This window comes from Rhinolophus ferrumequinum, chromosome 27 (assembly GCF_004115265.2).
Source record: "Rhinolophus ferrumequinum isolate MPI-CBG mRhiFer1 chromosome 27, mRhiFer1_v1.p, whole genome shotgun sequence".
Classification (NCBI taxonomy): domain Eukaryota; kingdom Metazoa; phylum Chordata; class Mammalia; order Chiroptera; family Rhinolophidae; genus Rhinolophus; species Rhinolophus ferrumequinum.
In genome coordinates this window covers 18,084,620-18,107,434 of record NC_046310.1, presented here as the reverse complement: position 1 = coordinate 18,107,434, position 22,815 = coordinate 18,084,620, and the positions used below count along the sequence as shown (strand labels likewise).

General features: G+C 41.5%; 1 protein-coding gene across 5 annotated transcripts in view; it reads right to left on the bottom strand.

Annotated features, from left to right (window-relative positions):
• PLD5 (phospholipase D family member 5) overlaps positions 1-22,815 on the bottom strand; it is a 233,624-nt gene that overhangs the window by 167,495 nt on the left and 43,314 nt on the right. For 2 of the 5 annotated variants that reach the window (XM_033099761.1, XM_033099764.1), the window contains exon 1: positions 13,007-13,345. The exons of 2 other annotated variants lie outside the window; for them this stretch is intronic. In XM_033099761.1, coding sequence (XP_032955652.1) covers positions 13,007-13,009 — 3 coding nt within the window. In that variant the 5' untranslated portion in view covers positions 13,010-13,345. Of the gene's footprint in view, positions 1-12,813; positions 12,958-13,006; positions 13,346-22,815 lie in introns of those variants that run through there. One more of the 5 variants, XM_033099762.1, reaches the window with a different exon arrangement.

Here is a 22,815-nt window from a genome sequence, read left to right as displayed (position 1 = left end):
CCTATCTCTGAATAATCAAGCATCTGATGTTTTTGGAGATAACCTTTTCCTTTCAGCTGTGTTAACTTCGGTTCCAAGAGCACTAGAAAGCCAGATGTCTTAGGTATTCCGTTTTCACTCTGTGAAAATGAAATCAGACCAATAAATCACAACTATGTCAGAAGATCATAAAGTTAGGGGAGTTTCAAGTCAGAAGGCTCAGGGACGATCTCTGCACCACAGGTTGCTTACACTCACTCGAGTACCCTAATCCCAGCCTGGGAGGTAAGGTAGAGGATCTGATGGTCAGAGAAATCCTACACGCACATCAGAGAAACCACCTGCTCTGCTCGCCTTGAGCTAAAGAGAAATGAGCCCATGTCACCAGTAACGTGAAAGGAGCGTAAGTGGACAGCAGGAATTCACGGAATGGTGAAGGCAATCAAACCACATCCTGTAATTAATACCACGTCACAACTGAGCAACAGTTACGAGGCAACGACGTACTGTGGGAAAGGAACTACAGGAACTATGGTGGTCACTTCATATCATATTCTTGTGGTGGTTTTTTTGTTTTGTTTTTTTGTTTTGTTTTGTTTTGTTTTTACATTTTTCTCAGTCCATCTACTATATATACAAGTCCAAAGACCACCGAGACTATCCAGCAGGATAGGAAGAAGGAAATGGAATAATCTTAATGGGAAATACTGACATTACCAAGGATGAATATCAGAAATAAGCTCTCGATTCCTATTGGAAACCAAAGGAGAAAATTAGCTTCTTATAAGACGAGGTCACAATGGAAGCTGCCAATTTAGGAGATTTCCTTGTGAAGTCTAAGAAGCCACCTGATAATACAGGGGGGACTTCACCCACATCTCTGTGTGGCTTGTGCCCCAGCTCAGTGCCCAGATCATAAGTGGAGGGTATGTCTTACAAATCTATTGTCCACAGCTGAAGCTTAAGACCACCAACCCATCTCAGAGACCTTTAGCCACAAGACATGTGGGCTTAAGTATGACACAGGAGCAAATAACATTTTCCGTTTCCCAAGACCATCCCAAGAAAACTGACCCTCGCATACAACCTAAGCAGGTTGCTGAGTGTTTCAGGCTGGGTCCCAGGGGTGGGCACCACTGAAAGACCACAGCAAAGGTGGGGGCAGGGCTGACGGAGGCCACGCTCCTGGGCATTTTCCATTTTCCAAAACAGATTTGTGGTACAGGAGACCCAAATGGAAAAACCAGAGGAGAAAAGCCACAGGGTTTTTTTTAAAAAAGCCAAAAAGGCAAAAAGCAGACTTTAACAGGAAAATGTGGCCATTTAAAAATGTGACTCAGACACAGACTTGCAATTTTTCAGATTGAAAAGCCACACTCTAAATGTTGCCAACTTGACATTGTGCCTATCTCATCCCCATGTCAAAGTTATTTTGTGGCAGATGGCAAGGAGGAAGATGACCCAAAAATGTCAATCCTTTTTTTTTTTTTTTAAATAAGAAACAGAAGCTATCAAAAATACACAAAACAACCAAGAGAAAAAGCAAACGAAACTGTTTGAGAGCCCTATTCTATGAGCATGGAGTGTTCCCTCAGGTTCTAATTTTCCCACAAAATACAGCTTATGCTCAGTAGAGGGTTTTTAAGTAAAATGCTCTCTTTAACTTTTTCAGTTTTTATTTTTTTTATTTTTTAGAGATCATATGTACATTATAAAAACACACACAAATGCACAGTGAAAAGTAGGTCTCTCTCTCAACTTTGAGACAATCATCTTTCTAAGAAGCAACCATTGTTATAAGGTTTAGGTATGCCATCAAAATTCATATTTAATCCTAGGAGAGAGATATGTTTGTGTTTGTGTTGTCCCCCCTTTTATGCTAACAGAGTAAACTAAACACAGCATTCTGCACCTTACATTCTCCAGTTAATACACTCAGGATAGTGTTCTATATTTATTGGTTCACTTATTTCTTCATTCAACAAATATCTGTTAAACACCCACCATTTGCAAGGCACTGACCCAGGCGCGTGGTTACGGCAGAGAAGAAACTAATAATGTCCTTGCTTTCAGAGGGCTTTTATTTAGTAAAGAGAATCATACCAAGAAACCAATGTCTAATAAATATATATTATGTCAGACGGTAATAAGTATTCTGTTTTCAAAAGTAAACAAGGTTAGGGGGTAGAGTCATCGTGATTGTGATGGGGAGAAGGAAGGCTTGCTTTATGTGATGCCATTTCAGTAGTGATCTCAAGAGAAGATCAGGTGAGTACCAGATGTTTAAGTGGTGATGTCATTTCTTATCAAGATCTCCATTAGCAACTGTTTTAATATGCAATTGTTCTTTTGATCCTTCTAATTAAGATTCCCCTTTTTCATTATAAAAATAATTTTACAATGAAACTGTTAATTATTAAAGACAACAGCTCAAATGCACAGAGAAACCTTCTTATCCAAAAAAAACCACCAAAAAAAACAAAGACATTAAAGTAATACTGAAGACAATCAGCCTACAATTGCAAGCTAATTATAAAGAGATTTAATGTTTATTGACCCAAGTTTATAGAACATGTCCACCCTGGGGGGTTGGGGATTTGATTTGTGTACAAGCTCAGGTACCATTTGTTTTCAGTCCTCATTGGCAGTGTATTTTGTCACTGCCATAATGTTCAGCTTTTTTTTTTTTAACTATTAAAGTATAGTTGACACACAAGAGTATATCAGTTTCAGGTGTATAAGATTCAATATTTATATACTGAAGAGATCACCATGACAATTCTAGTAACCTGTCACTGTGCAGTTATTATATTATTGACTATATTCCCTGTGCTGTACATTACATTCCTGTGACTTATTTTATAACTGAAAGTTTGAGCCTCTCAATCCCCTTCACTTTTTTTACCCATCCCTCTACCTCCCTTCCCTTTGACAACCACCAGTTTGTTCTCTGTATCTATGAGTCTGTTTTGTTTGTTCGTTTGTTTTTTAGATTCTACATATAAGTGAAATCATATGGTATTAGTCCTTCTCTGTCTGACTTACTTCACTTAGCATAATACCCTCTAGGTCCATCCATGTTGTCACAAATGGTAAGATTTCATTCATTTTTATGGTCGAGTAATATTCCACTGTGTATATATACTGTATCTTCTTAATCTGTTCATCTATCGATGGACACCTAGGTTGCTTCCACTTCTTGGCTATTGTAAAATGCTGCAATGAACACAGGGATACGTATAGCTTTTTAAATTAGTGTTTTTGTTTCTTTCAGATAAATACCCAATAATAGAATTGCTGGGTCATATGGTAATTCTATTTTTAATTTTTTGAGGACTCCATGCTTTTTTCCATTGTGGCTGCACCAATTTACATCCTTGCCAACACTTATTTGTTCTGCTTTGATAATAGCCATTCTGACAGGTGTGAGATGATATCTCATTGTGATTTTGATTTGCATTTCCCTGATGATTAACAATGTTGAACATCTTTTCATGTTTCTGTTGGCCATCTGTCTTCTTTGGAGACATGTCTATTCAGGTCCAGTGCCCATTTTTTTAATAGGATTTTTTTTTATGTTGAGTTTTTTAATATATTTTGGATATGAGCTTTTTAAATATATTTTGAATATTAACTCCTTATTGGCTATATCATTGCTGAATATATTCTCCCATTCAGTAGGTTGGCTTCTTGTTTTGAGGATGGTTTCCTTTTATGTGCAAAAGCTTTTAAGTTTGATGTAGTCTCATTTATTTATTTTGGCTTTTGCTGTCCTTGCCTGAAGCAACATATCCAAAAAAATATTACTGAAACCAATGTCAAAGAGTTTACTGCCTATGTTTTCTTTTAGGAGTTTTATAGTTTCAGGTCTTACATCTAAGTCTTTAATCTATTTTGAGTTTATTTTTGTATATGGTGTAGGAAAGAGGTCCAGTTCCATTTTTTTCATGTATCTCTCCAGTTTCCCCAGCACCATTTATGAAGACTGTCTTTTCCCCATTGTATATTCTTGCTTCCTTCATAGATTATTTGACCTTATAAGTATGGGTTTATTTCAGGGCTCTCTATTTTGTTCCATTAATCCATGTGTCTGTTTTTGTGTCAATACCATACTGTTTTGATAAATATAACTTTGTAGTATAGTTTGAAATCAGGAAGCATGATACCTCCAACTTCATTCTTCTTTCTCAGGATTGCTGTGGCTATTTGGGTTTTTTTTTGTTTTTTTGTTTTTTTTTTTGTGGTTCCATAAAAATCTTAGGAGTATTTTTTCTAGTTCTGTGAAAAATGCCTTTGGTATTTTCATAGGGAAGGCCTGGAAGGAGCCCACGTCACTTCTCTCCACATGCAATTAGACCAATTTCCGTTCTTAAACCATCAGTGCCTGATGTACAGTGACTACAAGAATGGAGGTTATTAACCAGAGAATCAGGTATAAGCTCTACGCCATTTATCAAAGCGTAAATGGCTCTACGCCATTTATTGTCTCTATATTGGACAATCATAAGGGCCAGCTGGACCGTATGAATAGCAGAAGTGGGTAGGGGGTCCTTGCCTCTCAAGGTGGCCCAACTGTCACACTTCAGAGTCATGGATAGTGTAGCCACAAGGGTGGGGAGTGAGTGCCCTCCTGGACTTCCCCACATGCTTCTCTTCTTCTGCTCCAGCCCCCTCCTCCACAGACTGAGCATCCAACACTGTGTTCTTTCTGAAAACACACCCCCATGTTTCTCTCACCTTCTGCTTCCCCCCACTGCTCTGTCCATTACGGTACTTAACACTGTTAGAATCAGGTTATTTGAATCAGGTATTGAATGAGTGAAAAAGCAAAAGAACTGGACTGGCAATCGCTTAAACTTGAATGTACAAAAATGCTCACTCAGCATCATCGTACGTAGCAATTCTGCAGAAACATTGGAAACACCATCAATGTCATGGTGATGGATGACAGAGAGCTATAGGTACTGGCACGGAACGATGGCCACGATAAATTAAATTTAAAAATCAGGACTAAACAGCATGTTTATGAATAATATTCATAAATGAATATTCACTTACACACATACATGAAATATTCGTTTTTGGTTTTTAGACTAATATGTAATACGCCATGCATTGTTCTAGCCATCAAGGTTATGACAGGCAACATGGTCCCTACTCATGACAGTTTGCAGTCTGTTGGAACGGCGGACATAATCAAGTATAGTGTAAATAAATACGTAACTTAAAATAGTGATAAATACTATGAAGCAAATTGCAGGACATTGTGAATATATAACTGAAGAAAGACTTAACCTACTGCCTTTAGTAAAACTTGCATGTGGGTGGTGTGTATATATGTGTGCAAGCAAGTGTGTATATCAGAAGAAAGACTAGAATTCTATATATAAAACAGTCATATATATACATTGAATGATCTTACTTTTACTTTCAGCATGTTGTGAATCTTCTGCAACTGCCACATGTTTCTTTTGTCATCAGAGAAAAACAAACAAAAAAATAATTGGGTTCACCAAGTTTTGTCTTATTTAGTTTCCTCAGTGGCACGTCCGGCTACCATTAGATTTAGAGTCATCAACTCTTTGCTGTCTTCCCTCATATAAAAACAAGAATTTATATTTCCTGACTTTAGAGGGCACAAGAGTATATTATTCTGACACATTTGAAATGAATAGTAATGGGAAGCTTTGAGAAAAAATGAGGCAGGCAGATGTTATTTTCTCAGGGGACATGGTTGGCCACGGAAGGTGTGGGAGCCATCCACCCACGTTCCACTGGGTCCAAGGGAGTTTCCACTTGTGCTTGGCAACTCTTTATAACTGATCTTCTGCTCAAGTCAAAGCATCAGTTATATCTCAGTGTAAAAGTCCTAGAAAGCCTATTAAATTATTTCTGATCAGACTTATTTCTTACAAGGCTATGCAGATCACTAGCTTGTAACATATTTTAATCTTTGCTGTTTATAATTTATCTCTGCCATTTCTAGCGGTTTCCAGTACTTTTAGCAGCTTGGCTGTAAGCTTCCATATGAGGCAAGAGGGAAGGATCCCGCCCACCACTGCCTGCTGACATTAGGAGAATCTCTGATGGGACCACTGAACCCCTCTGCACCCAGGCCCCAAAGCACCAGGTGGATTTGGCCTCCAGGTGATTTGAAAGATGACCCGTTATAAAACACGAAAAAGGCTTACTTTGGAGCATGATAATTCCTTTAAAAAACTGCTTACAGATTTTCATAATTGGCACACACTCCTTTTATAAAGAACATTGTCCAAATAAGAAAAAGAATGAAGAAGGAAGTTTGAAGATATCTCCCAAATTCCACCACTGTGGTGGTGGGCTCCATCTCTATCCAGGGACAGAGATCTACTGACAGAGCTCCACGTCAATGGGATTATTTGCTTCTTCTTTAAAACAAAGATTAAGGAGGGTGTATGAAGGTGAACAGGACGTAAAACTGGATTTGGGAGTTATGTAAGTCCTGTAAGTTACATAAGTTATATAGGTTATCTATACGACGCCACACGAAGGGCACTAAACACATCGGTGATGGTCCATTCTGTGAGCTGGGTGCTGATTACAAGACTGTTCATTTTGCAAAAACTGATGTGCACATTTAGGATTGATGCACTTTTTCAGTTTGCTTGAGTAAGCAGTTTTACTTAAACCCCCCCGATTTAAGCATATTGATACTCCAAGCAAATGAAAGAGAGGGTCAGTGAGAGAAAACTGAATCCTAAACCAATTAAGTCCACTTTTAAGCCGTCTTTAAGTTTTGGTATCTTTAAAAATCCATCCATTGTTTGTTAATGCGCTTTCTCACACACTTAACAGGTAATTCTAAGTCCTAGACTGGGTAAATGGTATTCATTTTCGTCAATAATATTAAATGTAATTTATAAACATAGTTTTGCAAAGACTCTCCATGCTCAGTGAACACAAACTGGGCACGTCTTAGGGGTAGCAACATACTACAGTATAGCCTGCTCTGCTGTGACAAAACACCTACGCTGATGAGCCATATTTTCTATGAACTAATTAATCAGCCACAGTGTCAGTCACAACCATTAAAATCATATAGATACAGCATAACAGCTAGTTTAAAAGTGAGATTGATTAAGTATATGCAGGTGCGATTTTCCCCGCTTTCTCTCTATCAGAGATTTTACGCGTTTCTTAAAACATTTCTATATATGTTTTACTGTATTTTGATTTCACAATTAAAAACTAAACTACGCACAGTAATTAAATAAATGAGGGGATTAATCTGAGTGCTTGTGTAACACAAGCTATAAATCCACAGTAAATTTTCACATCCAAACACCAAACTTATCCAACTAGATACATTGACTCTTCTAGGGTGGGGCCAGAACAAGGCGGGGTTAACTCAGGGTGGTGCATTTTGGGGAGCCTGAGCCCTTCACAGAGCCAATAAGCAGATGCCCGCAGCTGAGTCTTTAGGGGTCCAGGATGTCTGGGCAGATTATCCACACACTGCATTGCTAAATCCAGACAGTAAGAGGGGAAGTAAGAGATGAGGGACAAAGACGCTAACAGGTGCCCGGGAATGCCAGTGGGTAAAGAGTGCTGAAGCAAGAAAGTGAAAGGGAAGGGAAATGAACTTGGATTTATCATAAGCTCAACTGGAAGTACGTAAGGAGGCTTTTGATGTTATTCCTGGATCCACATTTCCAGGAGGGCATGTAAAGTTGCAGTCAAGGCTAACGACCTGAACTAGACCATTTCTCCTTCAATCTTCTGAGCGTCTCTCCAGAGACTTCATTCATCTGGAACCTATTTAATTTCTAGGTTATCCAGGTAATTAGTTTCTTTATTCTAGGTCTTCAATCTATTACTTTGATTTTACTATCAACGTGATGCTTAATCAGCAACAACTTCAATGGCATTTTATCCATCATCCACATATACTTGCTCTGTGTTTTCCCACCACAAGGGTCCTGTGCAGGTTCCATCAGGAATCGTCTGTACCCACAAGGCTGACCAATGGGATGAAAATTTGAACCAGGTTCATAGATGCTTATTTTCAGTTTTGCACTTCCTTTAGCTCATCAAGTGTGGTTTCTTCACAGAAGACCACAGAAAACAATGATTGAGAGAGACTACTCATCTTCATTATATTGTTGATATATACAATTTATAATTTTTAATGCCCCTGACACCATCTTCAAGGAGAAACTCAAAGATACCAACACATTCAAACCCCTAAAATTGTCACAATATCCCCTTTCTTGACAATCAGTGTCTTATCCTAATTAATACAATTCCTCATACCTTTATTCTATGTGCTTTTATTTTTGAGGGGAGCGGGTTTCGTGTCCACTCACTGTCCTCTACATCTTTCCATTCACCTGATCCACACTGCTACAGGTCATCAATTATCAAGAAAAATGCACTGCAGCTATTAGTAATTTCTAGCTATATCCAATTTGTCCTCCACATGTCACCTTTACACTTCTAAAACCTGTAGACATATGTTTGTAGGTGCACAGAACTTCCTTTGATCTTCTGAAACTATTAATACCTTCTTTTCCTCAGGAACATAATCAAAAGACCATGTTATATCTTAAGCCTCTACTTTCTCCTAGGAACACACTACATTGTCCCTCATTTCCAAATACCTTATTGGAGTTTGGGCAACAGCTATAGGAGTCAACTGCTATATATTCTGCCTCTCAGACGTTTTCTTCCTTGATGTATGTCTTTTTTTATTCATTCTACAACACACAGAACCTATCATGTATGAGGCAACCTGTCAGGTAATGTAGGAATTGCAGCCAGGAGACTTTTACCCATTTTTCTTGAGCTACTCGCTTCAAGTGCCAGAGTCTTGGCTTTTCTTTTTCATGTTTCACATCCAATCAGTGGCTGGTGCAGAAGAATTTTCCACTGACGTCATCTCCTACTTTGATTTCCTTTTCATTTTCTCCCCACCATCCTAATTTAAATCCTTATCATTTCAAAAGTTTCCCTCTACCTAGGTAATTTCAAAAGCTTCCTTCCGATTTGTCTCTCTGCCAGGGTCTCCAGCTTAATCAAATTTGAATTCTTCTTTACACACACATGTTAATGTAATTATCACAATGACCAGATGGAGGTAAGAATCATTATTCCCACTTTGCAGATAAGAATGGAAATAGTTAAAGAGAAGAAATACTGTCCAAAATCACACAAGTCATAGGTGGGTGACACAGAGATTTAACTCCAGGTCTGAGTACATTTACGCTCTTCTTCCATAACATAAGACTATCTCTCAGTTTAAGAGAAGTTGGCCAGAGGGAGAATATATGGTATGAATTATGGTGTTGGTACCGTGTTTCCCCGAAAATAAGACCAGGTCTTACATTAATTTTTGCTCCAAAAGATGCATTAGGGCTTATGTTCAGGAGATGTCATCCTGAAAAATCATGCTAGGGCTTATTTTCTGGTTAGGTCTTATTTTCGAGGAAACATGGTATGTAAATTAGGTTCCAGGACCCAGTTTCCACAGGGTGGGGGAGAGACAAAAGAAGGGGCTTCCCCTACACAAAACACCAAGAAATTCTCCAGCATCAGCTGGGTATCCAAGAATTCAGTTCATGTTGACACTATCTACCTGGGGATAGCATCACATTCTACAGGTTAAAGGTTCAGTCCTACAAAACAGCTCCCACCCATCCATTTCAGATGCTAGTCCCAAGCCCAGGTAGTCACCTGTACTTCTCACCAAGTGGCTATATATAAATCAGATTCCCACAACCCCTTCTTGAGCTCAATTAATTTGCTAGAACGACTCATAGAACTCAGAGAAACATGTAACTTACTAGATCACCAGTTTCTTGTCAAAGGATATAACTCAGTAACAGCCAGGTGGAAGAGAAGCACAGGGCAAGGTATGTGGGAAGGGATTGGGAGTGTCCATGCCCTCTCCAGGGGCACCATTCTCCCCACCTCTCCATGTGTTCACCAACCTAGAAGCTCTCTCAAGGCCATCTTCTTGGGTTTTTATGGAGGTTTCATTACATAGGCATGATTAAATCATTGGCCATTGGTGATTGATCCAACCCCCAGCCTCTCTCTTCTCCCCAGACGAAGGGGTGGGGGGGACTGAAAGTTCTGACCCTCTAATCACATGGTTGCTTCTCCTGGCAACCAGCCCCCATCCTTAGGTGCTGTCCAAAAGTCACCTCACTAACATGACACCTTGACTGCTCTCATCACTTAGGAAATTCCAAGGGTTTTAGGAGCTCTGCTCTAGAAACAGGGGAGAAAACCAAATACATAGTTCAGATGATAAACAACAATATCCCAGTATGCAAATGACAGGAAACCAAAACTGGTGACATCAAGAAGAAAGAACAGACCTGTTTGGGGAGCAGATTGGATATGAGGAAGAAAGAGAGAAGTCCAAGATTATTTGAAGTTTTCGAGGCTGGGTCTTTGAAGGTTTGGCCTGGCTCCCCTTCCTCTCTATCTCAGAAGGTTGTAGGACGAGGTAGTTTAACACGTAAGAGCCCTGCATTTGTTTCCACCTGGCTGTGTTTCCTTAGGAAAGTATTCAACTTCTCTGCACTTTACCGCAGATAATAAAATAATAAACAAAATAATAAAACCGGGATAATAACCATATCTGCTTGAAAGCAAGAATGACGATCACTAAAGTGCTTAAAACCCTTGGTACACAGCGCCTGTGTCTTAAATATTTGTAAAATATTATTTGAAACACCTACATTTTTCCTTTGCTTTGGAATAATCTTAAGGTGTCTGTAATAATGTGGTAGGGCTTTCATTATTTGCATTTTCTTTAAATTTGTAATTAAAACAAAACCAAAAAAAAGCCATCAGAAAGCCAGAGCCCAAGTCAGACTGGTTATTTGTTATAACACCCAGCAAGGCCAGACTCTAATGAGGTCAAGGTGAGGTTTTAAACACAGTAAGTGCCTCTCCTCTTGGATAAGTGAGATAACTGATCACACTTGCATGATCAGAAACAGATTGGTGTCCTTTGCATCGTGGAAGGGACTTCATGAAAATCTAACCTATAGATTCACTCCCCTTACAACAAAGGCTCGTTTGTCAACCCACTGCTCCCTGGACAGACTTGTCACTAAAAGGAAAGCTGAAATGCAGTTCCCTTTGCAAAGCCAGCTGGGTAGGGTGTCTTCCCTACAAAAGTGTTACCATGTCAGTGTTTGCAACGCTTTTGTTTTAATGTACGATTAGGTAATCGTTGCCCACTCGCTATCAATAGTTAATCAAAATAACCAGAAGATGGCCTGGATGCAAACGGCTTGCAGTCACACTCTCTCCCCCCTCCTGTTTTCTTTTTTAATTCACTCCCTTAGTTCCACCTCTTCCTCCACAGCAGAAGGAAAGTTCGCTCCTTTGGAAGTCTATATACTTTCATCAGGTTGTGATACTGCATTTTAGTGGGCTCAGCCCGGGACCGGCTCCTGGTGTTCTCCCCGGAATACTGGAATACTAGAAGGAATACCGGAATACTGGAAGGAATACCGACCATACAAGATTGTCACCATGCCTGCGTTTGTGCCCACGCTTAACTCAAAATGTGCAGGGGACGCTATCTGCATTTCAGCCCAGTGCTTTCTAATCCTTAAAAGAATGTTCTCAGGCTACTCAAGAGAAGAAGAGAATTATTATGCCTCAAAAAATCAGGCAAAACATTTCAAAGCATGAAGGAGCCCCATTTAATCCTCAGGCTGGATAGGTTGATCCGTCCCCATCCTGCTGGTTCAGGAGAAATAAGTGTCTTCAATGTGACTCCTCCACTGCTCAAAGGAGTTTCTAAAATGGATGATGTGACAAATGGTCCCCGATAGCAATTACGGAGGAAAAACATCTGACCCTTATCTTTGCAGCTTTATTTCTGTGGTCTTTTTGCGTATGAGTGGGTGAGCTATAGGATGGATGATAAGGGCAGGAAGTGAAATGAAGTATTCTCATAAATCAGGCTTCCAGTGGCCCCTTTCTGAGTTGCTGGAAAAGCAGACTTACTTCTATAAATTCCCACATTCCCTTCATCAGCACTCACTTCATTCATCGGGATTATAAACGGAATAATCGTTTCCCACACATCAGCTGTGCAGTCAAATAAGTGTATTTCAGGCATTCTCTCTGTACAGTAATAGGTCTTAAAATGTTATGTAATCTTATTATCACCAATGTCCTTCGCCCCTTAATTCCTTAAAGGAAACATTTAGTGGCTTCACTGTTAGACCAGTCCTTCCTCCTACTGCACCTTCCCCGCGTATCAAAGGTGATGGAGAAGACAAACTCAGAGAAGACACACGGGGAGCAGAGACCGTGAACTACCCTAAGCACAGTCACTCCCCTGGAGGATTTTAATGCCCAGTCCAAAGACTTCATGTTTCCACCAACGCATGCCTGCCCCTGGCTCTGTTTGCTTTGCCGAGTGAATCAAACAAACTTCCTCCCTCCAAAGTCACATCACTCTTTCCAGTAAAACATGGGCTCCTGTCCTCGCTGCCTGCATATGATAGTTTTTAAAGAAAAAAAAAAATCCCTTTGAAGTTTGCTCCGGTAATGTTTAACGCCTCCTTTCCGCCGTGAAGCCCAGACTGTGACAATTCACTCGTGAGAGAACCACCATGATACCCCCACAGGAAAACATCCAGAAAACAAGCAGTTAGATCTTTGAAGAGGTCTCCTGAAAATTACAGCTACATTCCAAGGAAAGCATCCACTTCAGAGGTGGCATTAATCAGAGCTCTCATTTGAGGTCACCATAGGACTGTCCTTCCCAGGCAGAGCCCAGCAAACGGTCCTTATCCACCACAAGACAGTATTATCACTGACCTGACAGGAATCATTTTTCAAAAATCAGTGCTCTGGTGGCAAGGGTGTTCCCGCTCTTCTAGTGAAGAACTGACAGTGCCCCAGAGCTCAAGGGACTGTCAGTCTCCTGCTCCCAACAGCCGTTCATTCTCACCAGCTCCTGCTAAGTATTCTCTCCCAGTAACTAGGTCTGAGAAAACTCCAGGGTTCTTACCATTGTGATCCGGCAGCCCCTCCCTGCAGAGCCGGCCAGCCAGGAGCTGTTGCTGGTGTTCTGTTCCCAATGCCACTGGAGCCTTTGGCGACAGAGGATGTTTCATGTGGTGCAAATGTATCGCCACTGATTATATTTCAGTCCCTCAATGGCTGGCCTGGATGCTTTGGAAATCAGCCAAACCAAGCACGAAGAGAAAGGGCTACAGCTCGCAATTTCAGAATTTCCCCTAGAATGTACTCTTAAAAGGGTGGGCCCCTCATTATGCATTTTAGTAAATACCGGGGGCTGCTACATTCAATGACCTCTCTCTCTCTCTTTTCCTTGTAAACTGAGTTGGGTTTTGTTGCTTGTGGAATGAAATTATGGCGAGAGCTCAAGCTGACCCAGGGGACGCAGGCACTGCGCCGACTTCCACACACCTCCAAGCTGTCCAGACTCGGCTGCTATTCCAATCAGAGAGGAGAATCTGCCTAGAAGGAGAGGGAGGAAGAGGGGAAAGCTCCAGGCACTCCTGGTTACAGCAGCTCCATTCCGGAGGCGTCTGCAAGTGCTCCAAGGAACAAACACAGGACCTCAGTGGGGCCTTAACCATTTAGTGTCAACTTCCAACAGGTGAGAAGAAAAGCGCTCTGCTCTTCGAAGAAGTCTATGGAGCACAGGCTTCTCTCAAAGAATAAACGGAAAGTTCTTCCGTGCAGGAACGCTATCTGCTAAAATGCATTAAATCTAGCCAGGTTGCTCAATTGTAATAAACTATCGGGCTCTTGGCTGTTCCTATTTTGACATGTTATTGCTTAAAATTTTTTATCTCAGAAGGATTCAATCACACAACTAGCACACAGCAAGCTCAGGCTAGGACTCTTTAAAGTAATAGCACACAAGAGCTAAACATCCATCAATTGCCAACTGTTCACCTGCCTTCCCTTCCCCACTTACTGAAAATGCCAGTAGGACAGCTGCCATGTTTGTTTTGTTCACTTCTGTATCCACTCCCTGTAGGATATTTATTGGCTGAGTTAATCATTTTCCATTAACTCTTGGAAATGTTGGCAGAGCCCCACAAATTAGTAAAATTCCTTTTGCTGGTGTGTTCTAGGCTTGGGTTGGGTTCTTTTCATGATGGCTTTTCCTCTTCCCAAAAAGGAAAGGCTAATGTCCTCTAACATGGTTGGCCCAGGAAGGGCAGGAATAACTTCCAATAACTTTCAGAGCAAATTCAACCCAAACAATGGAATTCATGCTTATATTATCAGACAAGGATTCACTGCCGGGCGTACAAAGAAATCAATACTATGGCACTGGCTTTTGAGAGAAAAAAAGGATTTTTTTTTTCAGTTATCGTTGACCTTCTATATTATTTTATATTAGTTTCAGGTGAACAGCATAGTGGTTAGACATTTATGTAATTTATGCAGTGATTCCCTCCCGAACTGTACACAGTTGTGGCAGCATTATTGACTATATTCTCTATGCTGCACTTTACTTCCCTGTGACTATTTTGTAACTACCAGTTTGTGTTTCTTACAGACTCATAGATACGGAGAACAAATTGATGGTTGCCAGAGGGGAGAGGGGTTGGGGAGCTAAGTGAAAAAGGTGAAGGGATTAAGAAAAGGCTTTCATTTGTGAGTCGGCTGGGAAGGAGACAGGAGGCAAGGCTCAGTCGGTCTTCCTGATCAGAGTTCGGGGCAGGGTTTTAACAGGAACAGTGATGGGTTCGTAAGTGTTACTTCTAAGTGGTGTATCCAAGGTTTAAATTGTGGCTCCGGGTCTTGATAGAAACAGCATAGGACCAGTTTGAGCTGGTTCTGCAGTTACACTTATGGCCAAGGGTTCTGATTTCTAAGAAGAGAGTCCATGGCATTTATCAGGCATGACAGCATCAAGAAGTAGCTGAGCATTAACAGAGTGCAAGAAAACTACTCACATTTTCCTCCCTATAGGCAACGGTCTTTTAGAGTAGAAAAGCAGATATGGTGGGCAAGTTAGGTGCCAAGGTAGACAACAGAGCCTAATGCAGTGGCCATGATATAGCTCAGTGCTTGCACACAGTAGGTCCTCAATACTTACTGAATTCATATAAACCTCTAAAGGACTGTGCTGGAACTCTGGGATGTCAGACACTTGTCCTGGGAGAAGCTGGGAGAAGCCAACACTGCCTAATTTGGGGTCTCAGTTCATGCTCCCATCTCTAGGTCCTTTCTCTAGGACACTCGGCCATACTGATTCAGCTGTTCCCTGCACCGTGCCCAATTACGCTTGTCCTCAAATGGAATGAGGTGGAGACATCAATTGTGCGGTGACCAGTGAAAGAGCCTTGCCCCCCTTTCCATGAGCCTTTGTCTTTGTAAACAAGGGGAACCTCCTACTCTGGCATCAATGAAGCATCTCCCTTTTCTTCTACTTGTTCTTCAAGGAGCAATGTCATTCCTTCCTCCGTCAAGAAGACACCCCTGATGGTAACAACCCATAGCAATTTCTCTGCTCCATGACTGGCCCTCACCTGTCCCAACCATGTCACATTTAATCATGCACTGTCTTCTGACATTTCTCTGATGCCACTGCTTTCATTGTTTTTATTGTAGGTGTATCTTACCATTTAACCAGATGATACACAGGGTGCTCCTGTATAAAGTTCGTAAATGGCATCCCAGTGACTCTAAGATAAAGCGAAGACTACTCATCATGGCAGTTAAGGTCCTTCACAAATAGGCCCCTTCACATGTCCTTTCCCATCACAGCCTTACAAGCACCTCTGCTTTAGTCACAAAGAGGTCTGCAGTTCCTTCAAACCACTGTGCTGGCTCACGCTTCCAGGCCTTTGCCCACACTGGGTCCACACAGGGGCCCCTACTCCTCCCTCAGTCTGCACTCACAGGGCCGTCGCCTCCGGTCCTCCCGGAAAAAGAAAACCACTGGCAAGAGGAAGGCTGGCGGTGCCCTCCGCGTGGTGTGGACAGTCCTCGTGTTTGTGTCACAGCCCCACACAAACCTGAGCAGATTTAGAATCCATGTTTTTTCTGCAGCGAAAAATGCTCACATAGGGTATTGGCATTATTTTTCCCTGAGAAAAATAGACTTTTTCCCAAATAAATGACCGTTTGGCAGAAACCACAAGGGACTCTGAAGGATTTCTAAATAACCACCTGTCGGTTGACTGAACCGGGATTCTGGTGACGTTAGGAATTGTGTGGACACTTGCGTTAACCAAATGGTTAGACGTCTCAGCTTGACTTCGTCAGGACGCACTGAATCGCTAAATCACAGTCACCTCACGGATGCCCAGCCTCAGACGACATCGGTGAGAAGGTAAGAAATTTCTGCAGAGTGACAAGTGGGGGGTGGGAGGGTGGAATGGAATTTTCCATAAAAGAAAAGTAGCCTGCATATTTTCATTAAAAATGTGAACATCCAAAAAGCCAGTCCTTTCCTCTGGAACACCCCCAGGCTCCACCCTCCCACAGCCCCCGCCCCCAACAGCTGGAGTATCCAGGGACAGCAGTGAAGTCTCAGACCTGGGGCAAAAGGCCCCGAGGAGAACCACCCCCACTTTGAAGCCAGAAGGGTGAAAGGAAAGAGAAATACTTTTGCAAATGGGTATAAAGAGTACAAATATTAAAAATAGTAATATTTGATTTAATATTTTCTTATAGAACAAATCCACCTTATGTTTTCAATGACATCTTTATAGCACCTTCAAAAGATATTTAAAATGTGTTGGAGAATCCCAACAAGACACAGTTACCTCCCTCCAAACAGAGCTCATTACTCCTCTACTCAGTATTTTAAAATGTTAGTCTTGCGTTAATAAAAAGTTCATTTGGCATTCCAAAAAAAAAAAAAAAGGAGCCAGGAGAGATTGGAAGTTCCCTTTGGCCACTGTGATACCCAGTCCCTGCTACCACAGCCCAGGGCTCCCTGGAGAGCAGGAACCAGAGGGAATGAAGAACTCTAGACTCCTACTTATTCCACAACAGTAGAACTATGTCCATCACCGCCTCCAAAGAACAAAGAGAGATGCTGGGAACTGTTTATCTTTCCCTGTTTCTCCCACTTCCAGGTTTAACCCTAAATCCCATCTTCCTGAATTGCCTCAATGGTTTGCTCTGTCATTGGATTAAGTGTAGCCTCACTCACCCATCCCTGCCCAGCCCCAGAGTTGCAGCCACTTTGGGCAGCAGGGCTGAGAGCTCAGCGTGATGACAGAATCCCTTAGAAACCATAGCACCAGCAAGATGGTGCTTTCAAATTTAATCTCAAGCAAACCCACTCAATCTAAGAATCACAAAGCATGTATAGATGTCTTTCAATGTCTAATGATATTCCAAACGTTTCTGTTTCAGTAGACTGAAATTGACATTGGCAGAGGAGAAATTAGGTCAAGGCACAGAGAAGCTATCACTTCCTAAAACCACCCCAAGACTGCCAAATGTTTATATTATGAAAACAGTTACACAGGGGAGAGCATATTTCAACAGTAAAATATTTACATGAATTTCCATTACAGTATTATTTATGAAATACGAAACCATACAAGGTAGTTTCTAACCATGAAAAGTGGATACAGTTAGGAGAAAATTCAGGAGAAAGCAACAAAATGTGAACATTCTCGGGGAGGGTAGCATCATTCATCTATCAGAGTCCTTTGCAGGGTCTAAACTATCCAGCAGAAGCATGCAGCCTGCTTCCTAGACAGTCCTGAATTACAGAGACATCTGACTAGAGGCCTAATCTTTGCGGAACATCTATCTCCGTTTCCGTTTTCCAGTTCTCTGTCCAAGATTATGTTCCTGTTCTTCCGTTTCGCCACAGGAGGGCGCTGCAGCACAATAGGGTGGAGTTCTCCAGCCTTCTCTGAGTGGTGACGATGACTTTCTTTTCTTTTTTTAAAAAAATTTATTGTGGTGATGGAAGGAGAACGATGACTTTCAATACTAGTTACAACACTGGCGGAAATGCCTCCACCCAGAAAAGAATGTGATCATCAGTTGTTCAAAATAAGCTTTGGAAGCTGTCTTCAGCTGAAACTGCTCAAGTGTTTCACATATATAGTCATACGCATGCACATCTTGCTCCACTATTCTTTCTTTTATCTACCTTAATAGCAAGATTTGTAAATCATTTGAAAAATGTTATTTAGATCAGAATAATCCAGATACACACCCTTCGCATTAAGGTACTTGATTTTTTAAACTAAAGACTTTCATCACATGGAACTCACTGGATTGGTTTATACATGGATTGAAAGCAATCTGTAATTTGTCCTCCAGTCCCCAATTCTTTTGGCATACATGACGGCCCCAAGAAGTTTCCTGAGGCACATTGCCAAAGATAAGGGAGTGATGGTTAGTAAGCAGTGTAATGAAGTGAACTCATCTTATTAACCTTTGGCCAAAGTCACACCTGGACCCGTTCCTTCTTTCAACTCTTAAACACTCTTTAAAGCAGCAGCCACGTGCAGGTCTCATTTGCCTCTGAAGAATTCAGCACAGGCCCATTTAGAAGGGCAACTATCCCTCCGTTGGTAGGCGATGAGGTAGGTGCTTACGTGGCGCCTCCCAAAAGGCATCAGTCAGATCAGAGCGCTTGCCTCAGAGGGGAGGTCTATGCCCAAATCAAGGTAGGAACTCGTTTTACATGGCACTTCCTCAAAGCTGTGTACGACGTCTTCAAGTCAAATGCAGCTATAATTAAGATGGAGAACAGGTGCGACAGGGCATAGGAACAGTAGAAGTGTCCCAAAGATAGCCCTTGAATTCCAGTTACGTTAAGTTCCACTCTGTCTGGGTTCATAGGTCAGGCCATTTGTGGTGCAGGGTGGAGCTGGGGTAGGAACCAAGAGGCCAGTTCTCCACGTGCACCATGTCCCAGGAAAGAAGCCCTCGGGGTCTAGGAATTCTATAGTTGAACCTGACCTTCCAGGTGGGCAGATGGAACACATTTTATTTAAGAGTGTGTCAGCCTAATTTAAAAGTTCCATATATCTAGATGTGTAAAAATTTGCCCTAACCCCCAGCAAAGTTGGGATTTGCTCCCTTCTTTCCTTACTTTAAGGGCAAATCAAAAGTGTGCCTTGGTTTGGTCCAATTCAGTCACTCTTCGTTGGGTTTCTGTGGGGAAGAGAACTGTGCAAACACCACGAAGTAAGGCTTGGTAGCCACTGGCTACATGTGGCGATTCAACTTTAAATTTAAATTAATTAAAGTAAAATTTGAAATCCAATTCCTTAGTCAGACTGGCCACATTTCCAGAGCTCAGTAGTCTCAGGGGGCTAGTAGTGGCTACTGGACCTGACAACACACGTAGAGAACATTTCCATCTCTGCAAACACTCTATTGGACAGTGCGGCCTTAGAGGCCCATAAACAGAGCAAATACCGGGGGTGCCAAAAAATGTATACAAGTGGACATATTGGTCAACGTGGCTCAAGCAGTAGTTTGCCATAATCAGAAGTGTCTGGACGCTGATAGTAACCACTTTGAGCACCTCTTGTAACTGCAGAAGTCAAACGTGACTTGTATTCATCTTTTGTTATCGGTATATATTATTACAATTTTAATACAGTTTTCCTTTCTTAAAATGTGTATACACTTTTTTGGCACCCTCTGTATAAAATGGCGACATCCACACACTGAGGATACAAATCCACAAATCTGCACATTTGGAATTACAGTTTGAAGTGACCATGCTGTTAGTAGACATTGTAAGTACTATCATTGCATTGGTGACGGTCTGTAAGAGAGACCAAACTGGCCACCTTTGGAATGAATATTTTCTTTGGCATCTGTTATCTTGTAAACATGGTGGAATGAGTTTCTGACATTTAAAAAATGGGAACTCATTAAAAATTCAGGTTTCTGATTTCTCTTGAAAAATTGCAGATCTAACCCTTCTGGGCCTGCATTCCCACACTGGAGCACAACCCTGGATTCAAGCGGCTGCTGTCCCTTCAAAAGGAGTGTGCTCTCAAGTCACCACGTCCCAAAGGCCGCTCCATGCAGCCTCTGTATCCCCTCTCATTCCTGCTGCAGGTGCATTTGAATGGGAACAGAACTAACGGTCTCTAGCATTGAAAAAAAATATCTATAATAAAACACCGTAATAGACACCTAGAACACTCCTGCTTATTCCTTCTGTATCTTTAAATCCCATTCACTTATCCAAATGGTACTCTTTGACCTATAGAAATAAGATTAGTGAATTACAAAATAAGAAGGCTAACGTAAACTTCCTAATTTCCAATAATGACATACACAACACTTCAGGCTTTCAAATTTGATGGGGGAAGGAAGGCAAGAGAGGGGAGAGATGGTAGAGATGTGATTCTTTCCTCCCTTGTCTACTGCTCCCTGCTCCTACACACACACACAAATACGCACACACACACTCATTCACACACACACAAACCTGTGTCCCTCAGTGTGGTGGGGCTGAAAAACATCTAGTAATGCATAAATTTAAAAAATGAGCCCACTTGTGAATAAGATTTCAAATAATATTTGAGAGCCTAATGGAAAAAACATCTCAACCATGCACAAGTCTCTTCATTCAAAAATCTAATTTTGTGCCCATGCATTGTACCCATTTAAATTTAAGCTCCTTTAAGGCAGGGACTTAATCTGTCCTGTTCAATACCAGAAAGTAGCAGGGGCTCAGGTCTCAATAAATACATATTAAATGGAATAAAAGAACCCTCACAGGGAACAGAACATTTCCTTAGAAATGCTAAGCCTCTGCCATATTCCCCTTGATGTCAACTTGTCATAATGATATTTATATTAATTTATTCAACAAAGCCTTTTACGTGCTGGGCTCTGCTGGAGGTGTATTTTAGTATGCAGCTGTCGATGCTCTAACTCATGAGTCATACGTTTAGGAAAAGAACTGCAATCATGTAAGAAGAATTTGATTTTGAATACCACATTGCCTTTTTTTAGAAAAAAGCTGTACACACAAAACAATACTATAATTTGCACGTTATCTGTTATAATATCCATTATATTATCTACTATATCTAACATATCTATTATAGTATCTGCCTATGAGATCTATTATATTACCTATATCTATTGTATTATTATTATTATATTATCTATTCCTCGACCTTTCCCTCATGTCCTCACCCCAACAAAAACTTGGCTTTCCCCTAGGACCACTGCCTTCTCGGCAGTTCTGTCAAGGGCGAGCTCTTTTCCTCCCTTGGTCTTGTAGGACTGGATGAAATGGGGGTAGATGTTCTCTCTGCTACTCAGTGCACTTTGAGGCCATTCACATTTTTCCTCCCTTCTCCCCCACCAAAAAAGGCCCAGCTTGGAATCTCATGTCATTAGACTAGATTACCCAAGTGTCCTAGGTGTCACCATTATCTACCAGGCCTTAGGTCAGTTCTCTCCTTCTTTCTCACTGCAATGGAATATCTCCATCACTACCTGTGTCTTAACCCTGAAAACTTCAGTGTAGGAATCTGGTGTCTAATTGCCTTGAACCATCCCTTTCAATGGTCTTCTCCAGTCTGCCCCAGCCACTCACTCCTATGTCAGTACCACTAGCTAAACAGTCTATAGTCTCAATTTAACATACCCCACTCTGTGCCCAAAGTCTCTATCATTTCCTCTCATTCTCTCTGTTACCCTGACTCTAAGGATTTTTTGTCCCCACTAGGGCTGGCAATCCATTGATCATAGTACGTGTCATGGTACCTCAGCCCTCAGTGTCTTCTCTTTCCCTGTATCCAGCTTAAAATCAAAACCAATCAGTACAATCTGTCCCATGCATGTTCCCTCTATTTCCTGGCCCTCCTGCTTCGTTGTGCTTGCTTGTCCTCCAGCCCTCACCCACTCTCTGCTCCTGCCTGTATCACAGGTGGACCCCTAGTTCCCAAGCAACCATCTCTGGTCCAGTCATTCACCCACTTTCCCTAAGGGCTATTTCACATGTTCTTATCTCTCCCCAAACTTCCAACACCTTCTTCCTCCTTCTCACTCTCAGTGTTGTTCTCCCTTCTACAGCCTCTACTTTATCTTCCTGCCTCCCAGTATCTGAATACCTAGCAACTGCATTCTCACCCATTACCAAGGATGAAGTAGCCACGCTCGCCTGCTTATCTGCTATGTACCAGCCCTCATGTCTACCCAAAGACATGTAATCACGCCCTCGTCTAAAAAAAAAAAATTAATTTTTTGCTCCATACTGCATCACTCCTATGTGTACAAAATGGTATTTTCTCTCCACCTTAAAAGGAAACCAAAAAGACCTTCTCTTCTCCCCATTTTCCCCACCAGCCACTGTGTCACATCTTTAGGTCCTACAACAAAATTTGGGAAGCATTATCTATACTGACTGTCTCCATTCCCCAGCACTCCACTCATGATGCTCTTGTTAAGGTCTCCATGACCTTCACATTGCCTAATCTAATGTCGTCTCAGTTCTATTCACACATGACCTTTGAAAGCTTCTCATATGGTCAATCATTCCTCCTCTTTGATATCCTTTTTTGACTTGGCCTTTCAGTACATCAAACTCTCTTGATTTTCCGTCTACCTCACTGGCTGTTTCTTCTTAGTCTATTCTGCACGTCCCTCCAACCTCTTCATTTTGGAGTGCCTCTGGACGCCATCTTTGGTTTTCTCCTCTGTGCGCATTCTAGTTCCATAGCTTTCAATAGCAATTACATGGCAATGACTCCCAAATTATAGCTCTAGCCCAGACCGCCTTTTCTAACTCCAGACTTATTTATCCAACGTCTACTCAACAATGCCACTTGGAGGTCTCAGAGGCATCACAAAGTCAACCTGACCAAATTCAAC